A 23358-nucleotide genomic window follows, 5' to 3' on the forward strand; every position below is an offset into this window, starting at 1 on the left:
CCATATTGCTTTCCACAGTGGTTGAACTAATTTACATTCCCACCAGCAGTGTAGGAGGGTTCCCCTTTCTCCACAACCTTGCCAACATTTGTTGTTGTTTGTCTTTTGGATGGTGGCCATTCTAACTGGTGTGAGGTGATACCTCATTGTGGTTTTAATTTGCATTTCCCTGATGACTAGCGATGTGGAGCATCTTTTCATGTGCCTGTTGGCCATCTGAATTTCTTCTTTGGAGAAGTGTCTGTTGAGATCCTCCACCCATTTTTTAATCAGGTTATTTGCTTTTTGGGTGTTGAGGCATATGAGTTCTTTATATATTTTGGATGTTAACCCCTTGTCGGATATGCCATTTACAAATATATTCTCCCATACTGTAGGATGCCTTTTTGTTCTACTGATGGTGTCCTTTGCTGTACAGAAACTTTTTAGTTTGATGTAGTCCCATTTGTTCAGTTTTGCTTTTGTTTCCCTTGCCCGAGGAGATGGATTCTGGAAAAAGTTGCTCATGTTTATTTTTTAGAGATTTTTGCCTATATTTTCTTCCAAGAGATTTATGGTTTCATGATTACATTCAGGTCTTTGATCCATTTCGAGTTTACTTTTGTGTGTGGGGTTAGACAATCCACTTTCATTCTCTTGCATGTAACGGTCCAATAGCCAACACCAGTTGCTGAAGAGGCTGTCATTTCCCCATTGTATGCCCATGGCTCCGTTATCGTACATTAATTGACTATATATGCTCAGGTTTATAATTGGGCTCTCTGTTCTGTTCCATTATCTATGTGTCTGTTCTTGAATAGATTAAAATTTTTTGTACTTATCAACCTTTGTAAAATTTCCACTCATTTATCTTGATATCCTTTTGGATTTTCTACATGTACGATCATGTCATTTACAAACAGTGACTCTTCTTTTTCCACTTCCTAATCATTAGTTCTTACATTTCTTTTTCCTGTCTTACTGTACTATCTGGGATCTCTAGTATAATGTAGAATAGAAATGATGGTTGCAGGCACCTTCATCTCATTTCTGATCTCAAAGGAAGGACTTTCACTGTGCCATGTTTAAGTGTTTCTTGTTAATGGGCTTTTTCTTTTTCTTTGTATTTTTCCCCGATAACAGGACTCTTGTTATTTTGAGGCTTTATACTGGGTCCATACATAGTTTTTTGTTTGTTTGTTTGTTATCATTAATCTACAATTACATGAGCGACATTATGGTTACTAGACTCCCCCCATCATCAAGTCCTCCCCATTACAGTCACTGTCCATCAGCGTAGTAAGGTGCTGTAGAATCACTACTTGTCTTCTCTGTGTTGTACAACCCTCCCCCTCCCCCTTCCCTATATTATGTATGCTAATTGTAATGCCCCTTTTCCCCCCTTATCCCTCCCTTTCTACGCATCCTCCACAGTCCCTTTCCCTTTAGTAACTGTTAGTCCATTCTAAGTCTGCTGCTGTTTTGTTCCTTCAGTTTTTTCTTTGTTGTTGTACTCCACAGATGAGTGAAATCATTTGATACTTGTCTTTCTCTGCCTGGCTTATTTCACTGAGCATAATACCCTCTAGCTCCATCCATGTTGTTGCAAATGGTAGGATTTGTTTTCTTCTTAAGGCTGAATAATATTCCATTGCGTATATGTACCACATCTTCTTTACCCATTCATCTACTGATGGACACTTAGGTGGCTTCCATTTCTTGTCTATTGTAAATAGTGCTGCGATAAGCATAGGGGTACATCTGTCTTTTTCAAACTGGGCTGCTGTATTCTTAAGATAAATTCCTAGGAGTGTAACTGCTGGGTCAAATAGTATTTCTATTTTTAGTTTTTTGAGATACCTCCATACTGCTTTTCACAATGGTTGAACTAATTTACATTCCCACCAACAGTGTAGGAGGGTTCCTCTTTCTCCACATCAGCAACATTTGTTGTTGTTGTCTTTTGGATGGTGGCCATCCTTACTGTTGTGAAGTGATATCTCATTGTGGTTTTAATTTGCATTTCTCTGATGATTAGTGATGTGGAGCATCTTTTCATGTGTCTCTTGGCCATCTGAATTTCTTCCTTGGAGAAGTTTCTATTCAGATCCTCTGCCCATTTTTTAATTGGATTTGTTTGCTTTTTGTTTATTGAGGTGCATGAGCTCTTTATATATTTTGGATGTCAATCCCTTATCAGATGTGTCATTTATGAATATATTTTCCCTTACTGAAGGATGTCTTTTTGTTCTATTGCTGATGTCCTTTGCTGTACAGAAGCTTTTCAGCTTGATATAGTCCCACTTGTTCATCTTTGCTTTCATTTACCTTGCCCGGGGAGTATGTTCATAAAGAAGTTGGTCATGTATATGTCCAAGAGATTTTTGCCTATGTTTTTTTCTAAGAGTTTTATGGTTTCATGACTTACATTCAGGTCTTTGATCCATTTCGAATTTGCTTTTGTGTGTGGGGTTAGACAGTGATCCAGTTTCATTCTCTTACATCTAGCTGTCCAGTTTTGCCAACACCAGCTGTTGAAGAGGCTGTCATTTCCCCATTGTATGTCCATGGCTCCTTTATCATATATTAGTTGACCATATATGTTTGAGTTAATATCTGGGCACTCTATTCTAACCCGCCTGGTCTATGGTCTGTTCTTGTGCCAGTATCAAATTTTCTTGATTACTGTGGCTTTGTAGTAGAACTTGAAATTGTGAAGTGAGATCACCCCTGCTTTATTTTTCCTTCTCAGGATTGCTTTGGCTCTTTGGGGTCTTTTGTGCTTCCATATGAATTTTACAACTATTTGTTTCAGTTCGTTGAAGAATGCTGTTGATGTTTTGATAGGAATTGCATTGAATCTGTAGATTGCTTTGGGCAGGATGGCCATTTTGACAATATTAATTCTTCCTACCCAAGAGCATGTGATGAATTTCCATTTATTGGTATCTTCTTTAATATCTCTTAGGAGTGTCTTGCAGTTTTCAGGGTATAGGTCTTTCACTTCCTTGGTTAGGTTTATTCCTAGGTATTTTATTCTTTTTGATGTAATTGTGAATGGAATTGTTTTCCTGATTTGTCTTTCTGCTAGCTCATCGTTAGTTATAGGAAAGCAACATATTTCTGTGTATTAATTTTATATTCTGCAACTTTGCTGAATCCAGATATTAGTTCTAGTAGTTTGGGAGTGGATTCCTTAGGGTTTTGTATGTACAATATCATGTCATCTGCAAATAGTGACAGTTTGACTTCTGCTTTACCAATCTGGATTCCTTGTATTTCTTTGTTTTGTCTAATTGCCATGGCTAGGACCTCCAGTACTATGTGTTGAATAACAGTGGGGAGAGTGGGCATCCCTGTCTTGATCCTGATCTTAGATGAAAAGCTTTCAAATTCTCACTGTTAGGTATGATGTTGGCTGTGGGTTTGTCACATAGGGCCTTTATTATGTTGAGGAACTTGCCCTCTATACCCATTTTGCTGAGAGTTTTTATCATGAATGGATGTTGAATTTTGTTGAATGTTTTTTCAGTGTCTTTGGAGATGATTCATGTGACTTTTTTATACTTTTTTTTGTTGATGAGGTGGATGATGTTGATGAATTTTAGAATGTTGTACCATCCTTGCATCCCTGAGATGAATCCCACTTGATCACGGTGTATGATCATCTTGATGTATTTTTGAATTTGTTTGCTAATATTTTGTTGAGTATTTTTACATGTATGTTCATCAAGGATATTGGTGTGTAATTTTCTTTTTTTCTGATGTCTTTGCCTGGTTTTGGTATTAAAGTGATGCTGGCTTCATAGAATGAGTTTGAAAGTATTCCCTCCTCTTCTATTTTTTGGAAAACTGTAAGGAGAATGTGTATTACATCTTCTCTAAATGTCTGGTAAAATTCAGCAGTGAATTCATCTGGCCCAGGAGTTTTGTTTGTGGGTAGTTTTTTGATTACTGATTCCATTTCGTTGCTGGTAATTGGTCTGTTTAGATTTTCTGTTTCTTCCTTGGTCAGTCTTGGAAGGTTGTGTTTTTCTAAGAAGTCCATTTTTCTAGGTTGTCCACGTTGTTATTATATAGATTTTCATAGTATTCTCTAATAATTTTTGTATTTCTGTGGGACTGTCGTGATTTTTCCTTTCTCATTTCTGATTCTGTTTATGTGTGTAGGTTCTCTTTTTCTCTTAATAAGTCTGGTTAGGGGTTTATCTGTTTTGTTTATTTTCTCAAAGAACCAGCTCTTGGTTTCATTGATTTTTTTTCTATTGTTTTACTCTTCTCAATTTTATTTATTTCTTCTCTGATACTTATTATGTCCCTCCTTCTGTAGACTTTGAGTCTCATTTGTTCTTCTTTTCACTTGTAATAATTGTAACTTTAGACTATTCATTTGGGATTGTTCTTCCTTCTTTAAACAGGCCTGGATTGCTATATACTTTCCTCTTACACCTGCCTTCGCTGCGTCCCACCGAAGTTGGGGTGTTGTGCTGTTGTTTTCATTTGTCTCTATGTATTGCTTGATCTCTGTTTTAATTTGGTCATTGATCAATTGATTGTTTAGGAGCATGTTGTTAAGCCTCCGTGTGTTTGTGAGCCTTTTTTGTTTTATTTATACAGTTTATTTATAGTTTTATGCCTTTGTGGTCTGAGAATTTGGTTGGTAAAATTTCAGTCTTTTTGAATTTGCTGAGGCTCTTTTTGTGGCCTAGTATGTGGTCTATTCTGGAAAATATTCGATATGCACTTGAGAAGAATGTGTAACCTGCTGCTTTTGGGTGTAGAGTTCTGTAGAACTTCGGGGGCCCAAAGTTCCTCAAGATTCCCAGCCTGCTGGGCTGAGTGTGCTTGGACGGTTTTATTCCGTTGTTGAGCCCTTGTCCCTTTCAGACTTTCAAAAAGGGCCCTCTCTTCTTTTGTCCCAGGGGAGCCGGCTGTGGGGACCAGCTCGCAGTCTGTCTCAGACCCTACCTTCCGTTTCTCTAGTATCCAGAGCACCATGCAGTGTGTGTCTGTGCTCCCGGTGCAGATTACTAGGGCTGGGTGTTTAGCGGTCCTGTGCTTCCACTCCCTCCCCACTCTGACTGTTTTCCTCCTGCCGGTGAGCTGGGTTTGGTGGGGCGCTTGGGACCTGCCGGGTCACAGCCTTTGTATCTTACACCCTTCGTGAGATGCTGAGTTCTCACAGATGTAGTGTGGCTGTTGTACGATATCCTCTCGTCTATCTTTTAGGAGTAGTCGTATTTGTTACGTTTTCAAAAATATGTATGGTTTTCGGAGGAAAATTCCGCCACCCTACTCACGCCACCATCTTGAGCCCCTCCCCTCAGGTTTTGTGTTTTTAAGATGACCTTTGTCAGTTTAATAAAGTTACTTTATATTCCTTGTTTACAAGGATGCTTTTATTAACGAGTGGGTGTTCAATTTTATCAAAGCCATTTCTGCATCTACTTAATTACACGTCTTTTCTTCTGTGATGGGATAGAGTAATTGCAAAGTCAGTTCAGTGTTAAATTAACCTTGCATCTTAAAGAAACCCTCTTGGTCATAGTGATATACTTTTCTGTATGTTTCTGGATTTGGTTTATTCATAAATTTATTTTGGATTTTTTGCATCTCTTTTCATGACTTAGAATAACTTGGAATTTTCCTTTCTCTTTGTTGAATTTCTGTATACAGATTTTGGTTAATTTTTGCTGTTTACTCTTTTATTATCTTGGAGAGCTTGTCTAAAATATGATTTGTTATAAAATTTTGGTGGAAGTGAGGGGTGGAGCCAAGATGGCGGTGTGAGTAGGGCAGTGGAAATCCCTTCCCAAAACCATATATATTTTTGAAAATACAACAAATACAATTATTCCTAAAAGAGAGACCAGAAGGTCCAGGACAACAGCCAGTCTACATCTACACCTGCGAGAACCCAGTGCCTCACGAAGTGGGTAAAATACAAGCCGTGGCCCAGCGGGACCTGAGCGCGCCCCCTACCCCAGCTCCCGGCAGGAGGAGAGGAGTCGGAGCAGGGATGGTGGGGGAACCCAGGACTGCTAAACACCCAGCCCTGGTCATCCGCACCAGGAGCGCAGCAGACCCACAGTGCGTGGTGTGCTGGCTACTAGGGAAACGGAACAGTAAAATCTGTGAGCATGTTCCCACAGCCAGTGTCCTGGGACAAAAGAAAAACAAGTGCTTTTTTAGAGTTTTAAAGGGAAAGGAGCCTCATAGCTGGATGGAAGCATCCCGGCACACTCAGCCCAGCAGCTGGGAATCCTGGGGAACTCTGGGCGTGCTAAACCCCTGGGTGGCAGTGCAGCTCTGAGGCCCCTCCTGGCAATAAACAGCTTCCCACCATTCCCCCTCCAGCATGGCCCTGCCATAGCAGAGCAGAAGCCTGAGACTGGCCACGCTCACAGCAGGCGCACAGAGCTTCCTCCACAGCAGCCCGGGGCAAGAATCAGAGACCCCGTCTGCACGCAGCTTCCTAGCACAAGCCGCTAGTGGTCACCGTTCTCCCAGGAGAGGAAGGCGACGAGCAAGCGGGAAGAGGCTTTGTTCTCCCAGCTGACACACACGCCACATGCACACGACTACCTCTATTGCCATGAAAAGGCAGAAGAATTTGATCCAGACCAGAATCACACAGACTTCCTACCCTGAGAGGGAACCTGGGGAGATAAACTTAACCAATCTTCCTGAAAAAGTATTCAAAATAAAGGTCATAACCATTCTGATGGACAGGCAGATAAATATGTAAGAACTAAGGAGGGAGAATTCAGAAATAAAACAATCTCTGGAAGGACTTAAAAGCAGAATGGATAAGATGCAAGAGGCCATTGATGGAATAGAAATCAGAGAACAGGAACGCAGAGAAACTGACGCAGAGAGAGATAAAAGGATCTCCAGGAATGAAAGAATATTAAGAGAACTGTGTGACCAATCCAAACGGAACAATATCCGCATTATAGGGGTACCAGAAGAAGAGAGAAAAAAAAGGGATACAAAGTGTATTTGAAGAAATAACTGCTGAAAACTTCGCCAAACTGGGGGAGGAAATAGTCGCTCAGACCATGGAAGCACACAGAACTCCCATCACAAGGGACCCAAGGAGGACAACACCAAGACATATAATAATTAAGATGGCAAAAATCAAGGACAAGGACAGAGTATTAAAGGCAGCCAGAGAGAGAAAAAAGGTCACCTACAATGGAAAACCCATCAGGCTATCATCAGACTTCTTTCTCAACAGAAACCTTACAGGCCAGAAGAAAATGGCATCATATATTTAATGCAATGAAACAGAAAGGCCTTGAACCAAGAATACTGTATCCAGCACGATTATCATTTAAATATGAAGGATGGATTAAACAGTTCCCAGACAAGCAAAAGTTGAGGGAATTTGCCTCCCACAAACCACCTATACAGGGTATTGTAGAGGGACTGCTCTAGGTGGAAGCACTCCTAAGACTAAATAGATGTCACCAGAGAATATAAAATCGCAGCAAAGAAAGCAGACCAACCAAATACTAACTAAAGGCAAAAAATAAAATCAACTACCCACAAAAGCAGTCAAAGGAAAAACAAATGAGCACAAAATAAAACACCTAACATATAAAGAATGGAGGAGGAGAAATAAGAAGGGAGAGAAATAAGGAATCATTAGACTGTGTTTATAATAGCTCAGCAAGCGAGTTAAGTTAGACAGTAAGATAGTAAAGAAGCTAACCTTTGAACCTTTGGTAACCACAAATCTAAAGCCTGCAATGGCAATAAGTACATATCTTTCAATAATCACCCTAAATGTAAATGGACTGAATGCACCAAACAAAAGACACAGAGTAATAGAATGGATAAAAAAGCAAGACTCATCTGTATGCTGCCTACAAGAGACGCACCTCAAACCCAAACACATACACAGACTAAAAGTCAAGGGATGGAAAAAGATATTTCATGCAAACAACAGGGAGAAAAAAAGCAGGTGTTGAAGTACTAGTGTCAGACAAAACAGACTTCAAAACAAAGAAAGTCACAAGATGTAAAGAAGGACATTACATAATGATTAAGGGATCAATCCAACAAGAGGATATAACCATTATAAATATATATGCACCCAATACAGGAACATATGTACAGGAATACACCAACATATGTGAAACAAATACTAAAACAATTAAAGGAGGAAATAGAATGTAGTGCATTTATTTTAGGAGACTTCAACACACCACTCACTCCAAAGGACAGATGCACTGGACAGAAAATAAGTAAGGACACAGAGGCACTGAACAACACACTAGAACAGATGGACCTAATAGACATCTATAGAACTCTACACCCAAAAGCAACAGGATACACATTCTTCTCAAGTGCACATGGAACATTCTCCAGAATAGACCACATACTACGCCACAAAAAGAGCCTCAGTAAATTCCAAAAGATTGAAATTCTACCAACCAACTTCTCAGACCACAAAGGTATAAAACCAGAAATAAATTGTACAAGAAAAGCAAAAAGGCTCACAAACACATGGAAGCTTAACAACATTCTCCTAAATAATCAGTGGATCAATGACCAAATCCAAATAGAGATGAAGCAATATACGGAAACAAATTACCACAACCACACAAAGCCGCAACTTCTGTGGGACGCAGCAAAAGTAGTTTTAAGAGGAAAGTATATAGCAATCCAGGCATATTTAAAGAAGGAAGAACAATCCCAAATGAGTAGTCTAAAGACACAATTATCAAAATTGGAAAAACAAGAACAAATGAGGCCTAACGTCAGCAGAGGGAGGGACACAATAAAGATCAGAGAAGAAATAAATAAAGTTGAGAAGAATAAAACAGTAGAAAAAATCAATGAAACCAAGAGCTGGTTCTTTGAGAAAATAAACCAAATCGATAAGCCCCTAGCCAGACTTACTAGGAGAAAAAGATAATCTGCACACCTCAACAGAATCAGAAATGAGAAAGGAAAAATCATGACAGAACCCACAGAAATACAAAGAATTATGAGAAAATACTACAAAAAACTATATGCTAACAAGCTGGAAGACCTAGAAGAAATGGACAACTTCCTAGAAAAATACAACCTTCCAAGACAGACCAAAGAAGAAACAGAAAATCTAAACATACCAATTACCTGCAACAAAATTGAGGCGGTAATCAAAAAACTACCCAAGAGCAAAACTCCTGGGCCAGATGGATTTACCTCGGAATTTTATCAGACATACAGGGAAGACATAATACCCATTCTCCTTGAAGTTTTCCAAAAAATAGAAGAGGAGGGAATACTCCCAATCTCATTCTATGAAGCCAACATCACCCTAATACCAAAACCAGGCAAAGACCCCACCAAAAAAGAAAATACAGACTAATATCTCTGATGAACATAGATGCAGAAATACTCAACAAAATATTAGCAAACCGAGTTCAAAATACGTCACGAGGATCATACACCATGACCAAGTGGGATTCATCTTAGGGATGCAAGGATGGTACAACATTCGAAAATCCATCAACATCATCCACCACATCAATAAAAAGAAGGACAAAAATCAGATGATCATCTCCATAGACGCTGAAAAAGCATTTGACAAAATTCAACATCCATTCATGATAAAACCTCGCAACAGAATGGGTATAGAGGGCAAGTACCTCAACATAATAAAGGCCATATATGATAAACCCACAGCCAACATCATACTGAACAGTGAGAAGCTGGAAGCTTCTCATCTAAGATCTGAAACAAGACAGGAATACCCACTCTCCCCACTGTTATTCAACAGAGTACTGGAGGTCCTAGCCACAGCAATTAGACAAAACAAAGAAATACAAGGAATCCAGATTGGTAAAGAAGTCAAACTGTCACTGATCACAGATGACATGATATTGTACATAAAAAACCCCAAAGAATCCACTCCAAAACTACTAGAACTAATATCGGAATACAGCAAAGTTGCAGGATACAAAATTAATACACAGAAATCTGTAGCTTTCCTCTACACTAACAATGAACTAATAGAAAGAGAAATCAGGAAAACAATTCCATTCACAATTGCATCAAAATGAATAAAATAGCTGGGAATAAACCTAACCAAGGAAGTGAAAGACCTGTACCCTGAAAACTACAAGACACTCTTAAGAGAAATTAAAGAGGACACTAAATGGGAACTCATCCCCTGCTCTTGGCTAGGAAGAATTAATATTGTCAAATGGCCATCCTGCCCAAAGCAATCTATAGATTCAATGCAATCCCTATCAAATTACCAGCATTCTTGAACGAACTGGAACCAATAGTTCTAAAATTCATATGGAACCACCAAAGACCCCGAACAGCCAAAGCAATCCTGGGAAGGAAGAATAAAGTGGGGGGGATCTCGCTCTCCAACTTCAAGCTCTACTACAAAGCCACAGTAATCCAGACAGTTTGGTACTGGCAGAAGAACAGAGCCACAGACCAGTGGAACAGAATAGAGTCCCCAGACATTAACCCACACATATCTGGTCAATAAATATACGATAAAGAAGCCATGGACATACAATGGGGAAATGACAGCCTTTTCAACAGCTGATGTTGGCAAAATTGGACAGCTACATAAAAGAGATTGAAACTGGATCGTTGTCTAACCCCATACACCAAAGTAAATTCGAATTGGATAAAAGACCTGAATGTAGGCCATGAAACCATAAAACTCTTAGAAAAAAACATACAAAAATCTCTCGGACATAAACATGAGCAATTCTTTATGAACATATCTCCCTGGCAAGGGAAACGAAAGCAAAAATGAACAAGTATGACTATATCAAGATGAAAAGCTTCTGTACAGCAAAGGACACCACGAATAGAACAAAAAGGTATCCTACAGTATGGGAGAATATATTCATAAATGACAGATCCAATAAAGGGTTGACATCCAAAATATATAAAGAGCTCACACACCTCAACAAGCAAAAATAAAAAAATCCAATTAAAAATGGGCAGAGGAGCTGAACAGACAGTTCTCCAGAGAAGAAATTCAGATGGCCAAGAGACACATGAAAAGATGCTCCACATCGCTTGTCATCAGAGAAATGCAAATTTAAACCACAGTGAGATATCACCTCACACCAGTAAGGATCGCCACCATCCAAATGACAAACAACAAAAAAAGATGTTGAGGTCATGGAGAAAGGGGAAACCCTCCTACACTGCTGGTGAGAATTTGAATTAGTTTAACCATTGTGGAAAGCAGTATGGAGGTTCCTCAAAAAGCTCAAAATAGAAATAACATTTGACCCAGGAATCCCACTTCTAGGAATTTACCTTAAGAATACAGCAGCCCAGTTTGAAAATGACATATGCACCCCTGTTTATCGCCGCACTATTTACAATAGCCAAGAAATGGAAGCAACGTAAGTGTCCATCAGTAAGTGAATGGATGGAGAAGATGTGGTACATATACATAATGGAATAGTATTCGGCCATATGAAGAAAACAAATCCTACCATTTGCAACAACATAGATGGAGCTAGAGGGTATTATGCTCAGTGAAATAGCCAGGCGGAGAAAGACAAGTACCAGATGACTTCACTCATATGTGGAGTATAAGAACAAAGAAAAAAACTGAAGGAACAACACAGCAGCAGAATCACAGAACCCAAGAATGGACTAACAGTTACCAAAGGGAAAGGGACTGGGGAGGATGGGTGGGAAGGGAGGGAGAAGGGGGAGGAAGAAGAAAGCGGGCCTTATGATGAGCATGTATAATGTGGGGTGGTCATGGAGAGGGCTGTTCAACACAGAGAAGACAAGTAGTGATTTTATGGCATCTTACTATGCTGATGGACAGTGACTAATGAGGTTTGTAGGGGGTACTTGCTGAAGGGTGGAGTCTAGTAAACAATATGTTCCTTATGTAATTATAGATTAATTATACAAAAAAAATATTTTTTGATAGAAGTCATCTAGGCTTGAAGTTACATTTGTTTGAGTTTCCTTAATGAGTATAGTGTCGCTCCCATTTCTGTTGTGCTATTTTTGGTACGTTGTATTTTGTAGGAATTCTTTGAGCACTTCATCAAACTTTCACCTGAAGTTTGACCTGAAGATGTTGATAATGTCCTCGTTATTTTATGTGATTGCCTAATCTGTAACAGTGTCATTTTTATTTTTGACAGTGGCTTTTTTGTACTTTCTCCTTTTCTTCCTCAGTGAGTCTCAGTAGTATATGCCCATTTTATTGTTCTTTTCAAAGAAGCAAGTTTTGGCTTTGTTGATCTTCACTAATGGGTGTGTATTTTGACTTTGGTCCCCTATGTAGGCCCAGCGTCTCTTTCCTGGCTGGAGTATCCATGCCCCGGCTGATGTGAGCCTTAGAGCTCACAGCTTCATTCTTTCTGAGAAGGTTGCCCTCATCCAAGAAGTGGCCTTGCCCTGATAGTTTCCCCCAGCATGTCCTCTAGTGGTCTGGAGCCAGCTTGACTGGGTTTGAATCCTTAGTCTGATACAGCTTGGACAAGTTTCTTGAGCTCTGTGCCTTAGTTTGCTCTTCAGTGAAGTGAGGATGATAATTTCACTAGCCATAGAGGGCTGCTGGATGATTAGGAACTGCTCTGTGCATTTAGGAGATTAGCCTATTGCCTCTGTATTGCAAATATTTTTTTCTTTTTTCATTTATTTATATTTTTATTAAGGTGTTATTGATATACAGTCTTATGAAGGTTTCCCATGTAAAACCATGTGGTTACTACGTTCACCCACATTATCGAGTCCCCCGCATACCCCATTGTAGTCACTGTCCATCAGTGTAGTAAGATTGTGTTGCAGACTAAGGTCGGTATCTTTTTTTTTTAATTTATGCTTTACAGAAGTTTTAAATTTATGGATTAAAAAACTGGGTTTAAAACAAACACAGTGTATTAAGCTACTGTGAGCTGCAGTCAACTTCTGATTTTCTAGCTGTTCTTTTTATTTGTTAAATTAATTATTCCTTTTGGCTCTCTTCCTTCTTTTGCCAGTATTACATATTCTGTTCTTTATTAGCACTTATCGAAGATAGGAAAAGGGAGAACCAGTGATACTCCAGACCCAATATTGCCCAGGAGAGATGGAATGTAAGTCACATTTATAATTGTAAAATTGTCAGTAACCATATTATAAAAGTAAAAAGAAGCCATGTGTTTTACTTAAATCTCAAGTAGCCACAATATTATTTTAACGTAGAATCAATGTAAAAACTGCTGCTGAGATGTTTACATTCCTTTTTTCCTACTGCCTTTGAAATCTGGTATGTATTTTTATACTTTGGTATATTGGAGTTTGGACTACCATGTTTCAAGTGCTCAGTAACCATATGTGGCTCTGGCTACCAAATTGGATGTGCCACTGTAGTCTTGTGTTTGTTGGGGGATTGGCTTAAACTATCCAAGATTTCCTTTGACTTTGCCTTTTTTTCTTAAATTGAGGTATAGCGACATACAACATTATTATTAGTTTCAATGTATAATATAGTGATTTGATATTTGTATATACCACAAAATGATCAACACAGTAAGTCTAGTTAACATGTGTCACCATACATAGTTACGGATTTTTTTTCTTGTGATGAGAATTTTTAAGATCTACTGTCTTAGCAACTTTAAAATATGCAATGCAATATTATTAACTATACTTACCATGCTCTTAAATTACATTTTCATGACTTATTTTATAACTGGAAGTTTGTACATTTTGACCCCTTTCACCCATTTCTGCCACCCCTCAACCCCCACCTTTGGCAACCACCAGTCTGTTTTGTCTATCTGTGAGCTCGATTTTTGTGGGTTTTTTGTTGTTCATTTGTTCATTTGTTTGTTTTAGGTTCTATGTGTAAGTGAGGTCATATGGTATTTGTCTTTCTCTGATTTAATTTTACTTAGCATAATACCTTCTGTGTCCATCCATCTGGTCACAATGGCAAGGTTTTGTTCTTTTTTATGACTGAGTAATATTCCATTTTGTTTATGTACCACACCTTTATCCATTCATTTACTGATGGGCACTTAGGGCTGTTTCTCTGTGTTGGCTATTGTAAACAATGTTGCAATGAACAACGGGGTGCAGATGTTTTTTCATTTTCTTTAGATAAATACCCAGAAGTAGAACTGCTAGATTGTATGGTAGTTTTATTTTTTATTTTTTGAAGATCTTTCATACTGTTTTACATAGTGGCTGCACCAACAGTGCACAGGGCCTCCCTTTTCTCCACACATATCCTCACCAATGCTTGTTATTCCATCTTTATGATTTTAGCCATTCTGATAAGTGTGAGGTGATGACTTTGCTCTTTCTGAATTAAGCTATTATTAGGAATTGAAGTGTGATTGTCAGGGTTAAAAAATACAGAATTCAAAAGCTTTTTGGAGTAGATTTTTGTTAAACTTTTTGTTGTTTTATATATAATAGAGAGCATCGTATCTCACAGGTATGATTTTATACGTAACCATATATATACCCCCTATTTAAAGTCAGAAAAAACGCTTAAGCATATGTTTTAAAAAAAGCACTGTCTTTGTTTTTGAATCAAAATAAGAGTATAGTTATGAAAACACTGAAAATAAAATTAAGTACATATCTAGAAATTCTGACAGAATAATTAAATACGTTTCACTATAAATTATAATTTTCTATGCCTCTGCCATCAAATAAGGATACAGTAAAGCTTCTTGCCTCTGGGTAGTCTGTTTCCCATTTACCTGATGGCTGTAACTAGTCATCGTTTCTTGGTAAAACTGATGGAGTTTGTTATCAGAGGCTCGGAGTCCACATGGGCTAGGGAACTGCTGGCAGGCAGAGGGCCTGGGTCTTGGCCGCAGGTCAGGGTCTGTCAGATGAGGGGTAACGCCACAGCTGGGGACCCGTCCCCTCTGCCGGCCCCGCCGGTCAGCAGCACGCAGTGCCTGTGGTGTAGCTGGTGGCCCGGCAGGCCTCGCAGCCGGCAGAGGGGACGGCCTCTGACTGGGAAGAGTGAGGACATGAAGTGGCCACCCAGGTCTGACTGCCCTCTGCCGGGGGGGCACCCACCTCGAGGCCTCCTTCCCGCTGCTGACTGGCAGAAGTCGCCTTTTTAGGACAGTTCTGCTTTTCATGGTAATAAAATACTTGTCCGTGGAAACGTCGCTGGTAACTGACTTGAAGCAGTAGTCTGTGGGCCCACCCTCCCTGCACTCCCTCTGTCTGGCACTGGGGCCTGGCCTCCCCACTTCTGCATCCACGGCACTCTTTATGGGGCTGCCCAGGGGAACAGTTGTTTTATTTTCTTCTCTCCCTTGAAAGCTACCAGAGAGGGAAAGAAAATAACTCCTCTGAAACAAAGACCCTGCCAGACCCTGGGGCACAGACTAAAGAGAGAGCGCGGAAAGAGGGTGGGAGCTAGTGGGAATGAGGAGGCCTTGTCTGGGGAGGCGCATGAGGCCCTCTGTGCGTGCAGCCCCAGCATCTGGGGTCGGAGTGGGTTCTCAGGAAACCCAAGGGAGCGTGATGCCTGGGGGGGGCAGTAGGAAAAAGGGTATGAGCAGGAGGGAGCAAGCCCTGCGTCTTAGGGAGGCAGGTGTGATGTTGAGCCGGGGATACAGTCTGCCAGAAGGAGAGGGTTGGAGGGTGAGGCGGCCCTGCACCTGTCAGCACTGAAGGACCTGGCCACACAGGGGCATCGCGCCCCCAGATGTGCTTGCTCCAAGGGTGGAATGCACCCTACATGTTGGAGACTTAGTGTGAAAAAGAATATAAAATACCTTACTGCAAGTTTATACTGATATGAGAATGTTGTGGATATATTGAGTTAAATAAAATGTTATTAGAATTCACCTGGGTTTTTTGGGGTGGGTGGGTGTTTCATAGACTTTATTTTTTTGAGCGTTTTTAGGTTCACAACAAAATGGAGAGGAAGGTAGAGATTTCCCATAAATTCCCCCTCTGCCCCCAGCCTCCCCTCTATCAGCATTCCCTTCAAAGGGGGCACTGTTACCGTTGATGGACCTCCACTGCCGCATCACCACCACCGGAGCCCACCATCTCCATCAGGGCTGCTCTCCTTTGGACAGATGCACAGTGACATGTATCTGCCACTACAGCATCACACAGACAAGCTTCTTTGCCTGGAGATCCTCTGGGCTCCGCCTGTCACCCTCCCTACCCCTGACCCCTGGCAGCCCCTCATTCTTCCATTGTCTTCATAAGCCTGCCCTTGCCAGCATGTCAGATAGTTGGAATTATATAGTCTATAGCCTTTTCAGGTTGGCTTCTTTCCCTTAATAATAATGTGTTTAAGGTTCCTTCATGTCTTCTCATAGCTTGAAAGCCTGTTGCTTTTCAGGGCTGAATAATATTCCATTGTCTGGTTGGCCCCACAGTTTGTTCACCCATCTACTTTCTCATGGATACCTTGGTTGCTTCACAGTGTGGCAACTGTGAATAAAAGCTGCTGTAAACATCTGTGTGCAGGTTTTTGTGTGAATGTAAGTTTTCGGTTCATTCAGGTAAATAGCAAGGAGCAGCATTGCTAAATGGAATGGGAAGAGAATGTTTAGTTCTGTAAGAAACCCCCAACCTGTCTTCCTTTCTGCATCCCCACCAGCAGATCTCCTGGTGCTCCACATCCTTGCTATCATTTGGTGGTGTCAGTGTTCTGGATTCTGGCCATTCTGATAGGTGTGGAGTGGTAGCTCCTTACTATCTTTACCTTTGTTGTTAGTTTTTTTTTTTTCTTAACTTATTACATGGCTCACATTTGTGGCTTGCGTATATTTCTCTTAGAGCTGGGGTGGACAATCTGAAAAGATTTTGCTGAAAAGGACGGAAAAGATAGGCAGTAGCTGGAGGTGGAGGAGGAGGGTGTCTTGTTTCATCAGCATAGGAGTAGCAGGGTTTTTATGTCCTAATGGAAATGATAAAGGAAAAATGGATCATGTGAAAAAGGGGACAGTGAATGGAACAAAGTCCCCTAGCTGATGGCAGGGTCTGGGGCATAAGCAGAGACTTCATCTAGGGTGGGAGGCATGTGATAGGTAAGCATGTCTGTGGGCACAGGGGCAGGTAGATGGCTGGGAGTCTGTGGAAACATGCTGCCAAGTGGTTTTCCAGAAAGGTTTGCCAGCTCTTCATGCCACCACTGGCAGTGAGTGAGTATGCCCATCTCCCCTCATTCTCTGCAGCACTGAGCATTGTGGTGGTATTTAAATTTCCACAAAATTTTAGCAAGGGGCCTCTGCTCTTCTGGTTGTTGTGAGGCCCATGGAGACAGGTGCTGTGTTTTGGCAGGTGACTTCTCACCTGGCCAGGGTCCCCTGTGGCTCACCTGCAGTCTCAGCTCTGCCGTTCCCTGCTTAGCCTCTGCATCTCTGTTGTCCTTCCTCTGTGCCCTGCCCTGTTCCCTTACTCTTTTAGCACTTTGATGAGAGTCCTGGGCCTCTCACCCTGCCTTGTGAATTTCTTGGACTGTAAACATTTTAGGAGTAACCCTGGAGGTTGACTCAGCATTACCAGCTCCATGTCAGGGGAAGTAGGGGAGCCAGCAGAGAGCAAGCACCACCTGTGGTAGTCCTTCTTTTAGGTCACTGAGTAGCCTCCAGTTTGGTTGTCCTTGGGCCAGTGCCTCCCTGTGGCCAGGTAAGCAGTGGTGATGGTGGCAGGAGTTGGGAGAGTGGATAAACAAGTTATGTCTTACCCACCCAATGGAATACTGCTCAGTAATGGAGAGGAAGCGACTCCTGATACATACAGGGGAGTCATCTCCAAATAAAAAAAAGTATGCATTGTGTGATAATCATTTATATACGTACGGTTCTTGAAATTGCAGAGTATAACGCACAGAGAGAAGTCAGTCGTCACGCGTGGGTGTGGTGCGGTTGTGGAGAAGAAGGTGGTAAGGGAAGGGAGGGGCAGAGGGGTAGAAGGAAGCTTGGCAGGTGATAGTGACATGCGTGATCTTGATTATCATGATGTTTTCACAGTTGTGTAATAGGCCAGAACTATTCAGATTGCACACTTCAAATATTTTCAGTTTATTGTATACCTCAGTTATACTTTAATACACCTGCAAAATGCTTTATTTTTAATGTATGTACCTCACATTATCACAGACAGGAGAGTAACTACAGGGTGGGGCCGCTCTTCCATTTGGAGACATGTGGGTTGTTTCCAGTGTTTGGCTGTTACCAATAATATGAATGTTCGTGTACAGGTGTTGGCATGTACATAAGCTTTTCTTCTCGGTCATAAATACCAAGGAATAGAATGCCTGGGTCATTTGGCCAGTACTCTGTCAATCTGAACTTTAGTCAGGTGTGTTGTGTGCACATGCATGTGTTTTGTAGTGACCTGTTACTTGCTTTGTCTGAAAAAGGTGTGTGGCTAGTAGAGCTTCTTCTCTTTGAGAGGACCGACTCCATGCTTGAACATATGTGGCTTTCCTTCAGGACATTGTCTACCCTGTCTCCGTGGATTCTCTCATTCAGCTCCATGGCTTTACGTACCGCATATATCAGCAGACTCAAATTATATAACCATTTGTGTCTTATTCCCCAAATGTCTTACTTGTACAAAAAAACATCCTTTGGATGTTTAACATGCACTGCATACATACAACATCCAAAGCCAGCTCTTGGTTCTTGTCGCTGTCCAGCCTGTCTTCCTTGGCCCAGCATCTCTGCCGTTGCCATGCCTGCTGTTTGGGCAGTTGGGTCCTTGTTGTATCCTTGGGTCCATTGGCAGGTCCTGTGGCTCTGCTTTTAACACTCCAGTCTGGCCACTGCACTTGGAACTGCCTGGCACAGCCTTACTTACATGGTTACCTCCCCAGGATCCATTTCTCTCACACAGTTTACTTTTAAGATGAAAACTGGGTCATGCATCCCCTCTGAGAAGCCTTCGTTCTCTTCTCGGGGCCCAGAGCTTGGGTGGCAGTCCCACCTGCTTGCCCTGGAAGCCCAGGCCCTGCCGCCACTCTCCCCTGGACAAGCCCATGTTTGCACTCGCTGTTCTCCCAGGGCTCTGCTCCCCATCTTCCTGTGGCTGTGTTTCGGTTTCCTATTCTCCGTAGCAGTTGGGTCTCAGCTTAGTTCTGCTCTCCTTGTGAAGACATCCTCCCTGTGCCCCTGCTCTGCATTCTTGGTGGCCGCGCCTCTTGCAGGAGTGCTCACTGTCCTTGGCTGTCTGCAGGTTCTCTGTGCTCACTTGCCTCATGACTTTCTGGAACCTGCAAGACTATCATGTTACTTGCTGTCGCATCCCTGTTGTCTGACCTCCAAGGATGCCTGGCATACGGTGTATTTCGAGTATTTGTGGAAGAGACCTCCTCATCCCAGAGCTGCTCCTGCCTCCCAGTCCCAGGGAGCCATCAGCTCCTCCTCTCACCCCACTCCAAGCTCCTGAGCCCTCTGCTTAGCAGCCTTTAGCAGCGACCTCACTGCCCCCACTCCTAGAAAGCACAGAGCTTCTCCGGCCCCTGTTCCCTTCCTTTCTTAATCCCTCTCATCTCTTCTGCACACAGCCTCGTTACCTTACCCTTTTAGAACAGGGCGGGGGGAGACCAGGCCACTTCGGGCTCCCTGCCTCCTCCTCACCTGCTCTGGCTTCCTGCCCCAGGGCTTGTGCTTGCTCTCGGGAATGGCCCTCTCCCAGGTACATATGTGGCTTCTGCCTGCCCAGCTTACGTTTTGCTCCCTCTGTTTGTCATTGGTAAGGGTATTAGCTCCCCGAGGGCAAGGATTTTATTTTATTCACACTTGTGTCCGCAGTGCCTACACTAGCACCTGGCAGGCTCCCAGGAAATAATGGATGGAGAGGCAGACAGACAGATGGACCCATCAGTGGGAGCTGAACTGGGTGGGCTCAAGTCAGCTCTGGCTCTCACATTATGATTTCTGGCTTGGGGACCTTTGACTTTGGAGCCCAGCATCTCTGCTGGGTAGAAAGGTGGTAGAAAGCTCCGAAGGCTGTGTGGTTCTGTTGGTGATGGTGGCTGCTTTCTAGGACTGGGGCAAGAGGTGGCTTTACATAGGGTTAAATGAGTGATTTTTGAAAATGTCATAAGTGAGACTTCTTGGATCTTGGGGGGAGAGAAAGATGTCTGCTCCCATGGTAGTCTGTGGTTTGAGCAGCCTGGAGCTTTTCTACACCACCACTGGGAGAGTGTACTTGGTTCTCTCCCCTCCCACCCCAAACGTTGTGATGGCTGCTGAGCTGGGTTTGGCCCAGGCTGTGGAACCCTGTGGCTCTGACAGGTGTCAACAGTTTTCATCACTGACTTATAAAAGCAGGTAAGAATATACTTGCGAGTCTTTTGCATCTTAGTGGTGCTGTCATTCACTCACTCACTCCTTCATTTATTCATTTAGTTCCCTGTGTGAGCACCTGACACCTGCTGGCCATTCCGTGTTATGGAAATGGGGCCTGGGGCCTGATGGAGAGCGCTCAGTTGGCCCTGGAGCCAATTGTGAGATGCACACTTGTAGTCCAGTTAAGCACTGTCAAGTGTATGTGAGCCTTGGCACAGGAGGACAGGGAGAGCCATGGGCTGAGGGAATTCTAGGCTGCCGGTTGACCTTGGAGGAGTCTTGGGTGGAACTGGAGACTTTGTGGAATGCCCAGAGTGCCAGCCCGAATAGCCTTGGCGTGGGGCCTGGGCCACCTTCCCATCTGATACGTATCATGGCAGGAGCACTCCAGATGGGCGAGAGGCCAGGGGGCTTTCTGCTGCCTTGCTCCTACATGTGCTCTGGCTTGGAACCTGGGCGGAGCTGCCCTGCTTCTGGAAGGCCATGCCATGCTCCCCCACTCATGTGTTGCCCAGGTGTGCCTCCGTCGAACCTCTCTTCAGGATTTGCAGGGTGGTTCCCATCTTGGGCTACCACTGATGTGGGTTAAAGCCTTGGTCTCTGTTTGCTGATCTTGTAACTTGGAGCCTATTGGGGTATTTTTAAAGCTGCACAATCTTTTGGAGAAGACCTAGGGTAGTATCTTGACTTTTCCTCCTATCTTAGAGGACCCCAGCCTCACCCCACAGTGTAGGGCCTATTTGAAAAAAGTAGACATTGAAATTGAGTAGCTGGAGACAAATTCAGCATAATTGCTGCTGAGTTGGAAGGAGGCTGGGTGTAACATCTCTGACACAAAATGCGATGGAGTATTTTTTCCCTACGTAAAACAGTAACAACATTATACATAGCAGTAATAGTAATATAACTTCATTTGGGTACCTGGACCCAATTCCAATATGTGAAAATATGTGGGGAGGGGTCTCCCCACACATAACTTACACCAAGCAATTCTCAAACACCCACAGGGTGTCCGAGAACTCAACTCAATTCCGATGCTATCTGCCTGGAGACAGCCCCAGATTCCCAGGCTAAGGGCTCCATCCTACAAGACTGCCCTCCACCCCCAACTACAGACCTGGTCACAAGTCCCGGGCAGTGACCTGTGCTTCTGACCTACAGGCTTCAGATTGGAGGTTCCCCCGACCTCCCCCTTAGGTTCAATTAATTTGCTAGAGTGGCTCACAGAACTCAGGAAAACCGAACTCGGGAAAACACTTACCTTTACTAGTTTAATAAAGGATTCCATAAAGGATACAAGCTAGTAACCAGATGAAGAGAGACAGAGGGCAAGGTCCCAGATGAAGGAGCCTCTGTCCTCATGGAGCCTGGGGCCCGGGTGGCACGTGGGGGCGCTCTGGTTCCCCAGGCGTAGAAGCCCTCTCCGACCAAGAAGCAGGATCCAGCCGAGCAGAGCAGGCAGAGCAGGGAGTGAGCAGAAAGCTCTTCCCATGGGTTTTCGTGAGGGCGTCATTGCAGAGTCATGATTGACTAAAGTATTGCCATTGTCTGATCCAGCTTCCAGCCCCTGCCCTTGGGTGGGGGTCCAAAAGTCTCTCATTAATGTGACAAAATACCCATTTCACCTTTAAGACTCTGTAATGTTTTCAGGAACTGTTGATGAAGACCAGATATACCTGAGAAATACATATTACCAAATATGTATTTCTTATGATTCATTATATTATATTCTTGGACATGTGGCTGCCATCAGTCTCCCAGATTTTTATCTTTCTGGTATGTGGACTCCACCTCAGAGGTGGTGAGGATCTGCAGACACACTTAAGCCAGAATTGCCACCTTAGGCCTGACCCTCATATGCAGACATCTCTAGAATGGTAGCTTTAAACTTGGTTGATGATAACAAATCCTGGTGCTTTCCCAGTCTGAAAATTGCGACTGACACTTTCTAGCATGTCGGAGATGAAGTATAGAAGTCTGGGTGAAGGGGTTAATTGGACAGTTTTCTGACTCCTACTAAGATGTTCTTTATGGTGTTACATTTGAAGTATGAGTTTCTAGAACACTAGGTACAGTTTTATTTTTAAAATTCCCTATTTGATGTGTTTTTGCATAAACATACATGTACATAGTAATTTTAGAACTATGTATTATTTTTTAATGATCTTGGCTTTGTGGATCATGTTTTGAAATAGAAAATCTTTTCTATTCCAGACTCCTTTTAATTTTGGCATGAATCATAGAACACCATCCTACCCCCCTGGGGATCATTGTCTTCTGTGCAGAAGCGAGAGGAAAGACTCTTCATTCTTAGAGAGTGGAATTAAGACCGCAAGCAAATTGGCCCTTTCCATGGCTCCCAAGGGCAACAGTGTGCTGCGCCTGCCACTGTGGGTGTGTCCCGACTGCCGGCGGACCGTGGAGAAGGAGGAGAGGCACAGCAGCCTTGACCGGCCGGCGGTGAGTGCCCAGCACAGCCAGCGCGGGCTCTGCACTGGTCATAACTCACGGCTTACGGCGAAGGAGTGAATTTGTGTCTGCTTCCTGGAAGGAACTCCCTCCTGCACCATCTTCTGGGCCCTTGCTCTACCCGCTGGGGCCTTCCTCCTGGTCTTCCTGTTCACATCTGCCATAGGTAGTAGGGGACCTGCCCTCCTTAGTCAGACAACTAGGTCAGCGAGTTTGGGGGCCCAAAGAGAGTGTTTGTGATTTTTTAGTCTGGTCTCAAGATTTCTTTGGCGAAGCAGTTTGCTAAAAAGCTAGGAGGTTTTTCATGTGTTTGGTTCTAGATGATTACACCTGAAATTCTCTCACATGCAATTCTCAAGTTGTCGAGTGCCACTCCCCCCACCCTTTTTTTCCCCTTGATTTCCTGCCTCAGCTGAGCGGAGGCGATCTTGAGGCGGTGAGGCTTGTGTGGGCAGGCCGTGCCCTTAATCTTATCTTCGGCCCAGGCTCCATCTTAGTGGGCCTGGTTCTGAAAGGGCTTTCAAATTTGCTCCTTGGGTTCTAGAAGGAGTTGGCTTTTGTGACCATTTGACCGCCCATGTTCTGGGGCTTTTCTGTTCTTCTGATTCTGCTTGCAAGCAGCTGATTG

At 42.8% G+C, this 23358-nt stretch overlaps 1 protein-coding gene across 13 annotated transcripts in view; it reads left to right on the top strand.

The window, feature by feature from the left end:
• Positions 1 to 23358, top strand: part of FAM193A (family with sequence similarity 193 member A) — a 191948-nt gene that overhangs the window by 62731 nt on the left and 105859 nt on the right. For 11 of the 13 annotated variants that reach the window (XR_005054173.2, XR_005054171.2, XR_005054172.2 and 8 more), the window contains one exon: positions 22476 to 22721. The exons of the other annotated variants lie outside the window; for them this stretch is intronic. Coding sequence is in view for 8 of the 11 variants with exons in the window: in XM_036992149.2 (XP_036848044.2) it covers positions 22476 to 22721 (246 nt within the window). In the remaining 3 variants the exon portion in view is untranslated. The remainder of the gene's footprint in view (positions 1 to 22475; positions 22722 to 23358) is intronic. 13 annotated transcript variants of the gene reach the window in all.

Source organism: Manis javanica, chromosome 5 (assembly GCF_040802235.1).
Source record: "Manis javanica isolate MJ-LG chromosome 5, MJ_LKY, whole genome shotgun sequence".
NCBI classification, from domain to species: Eukaryota; Metazoa; Chordata; class Mammalia; order Pholidota; family Manidae; genus Manis; species Manis javanica.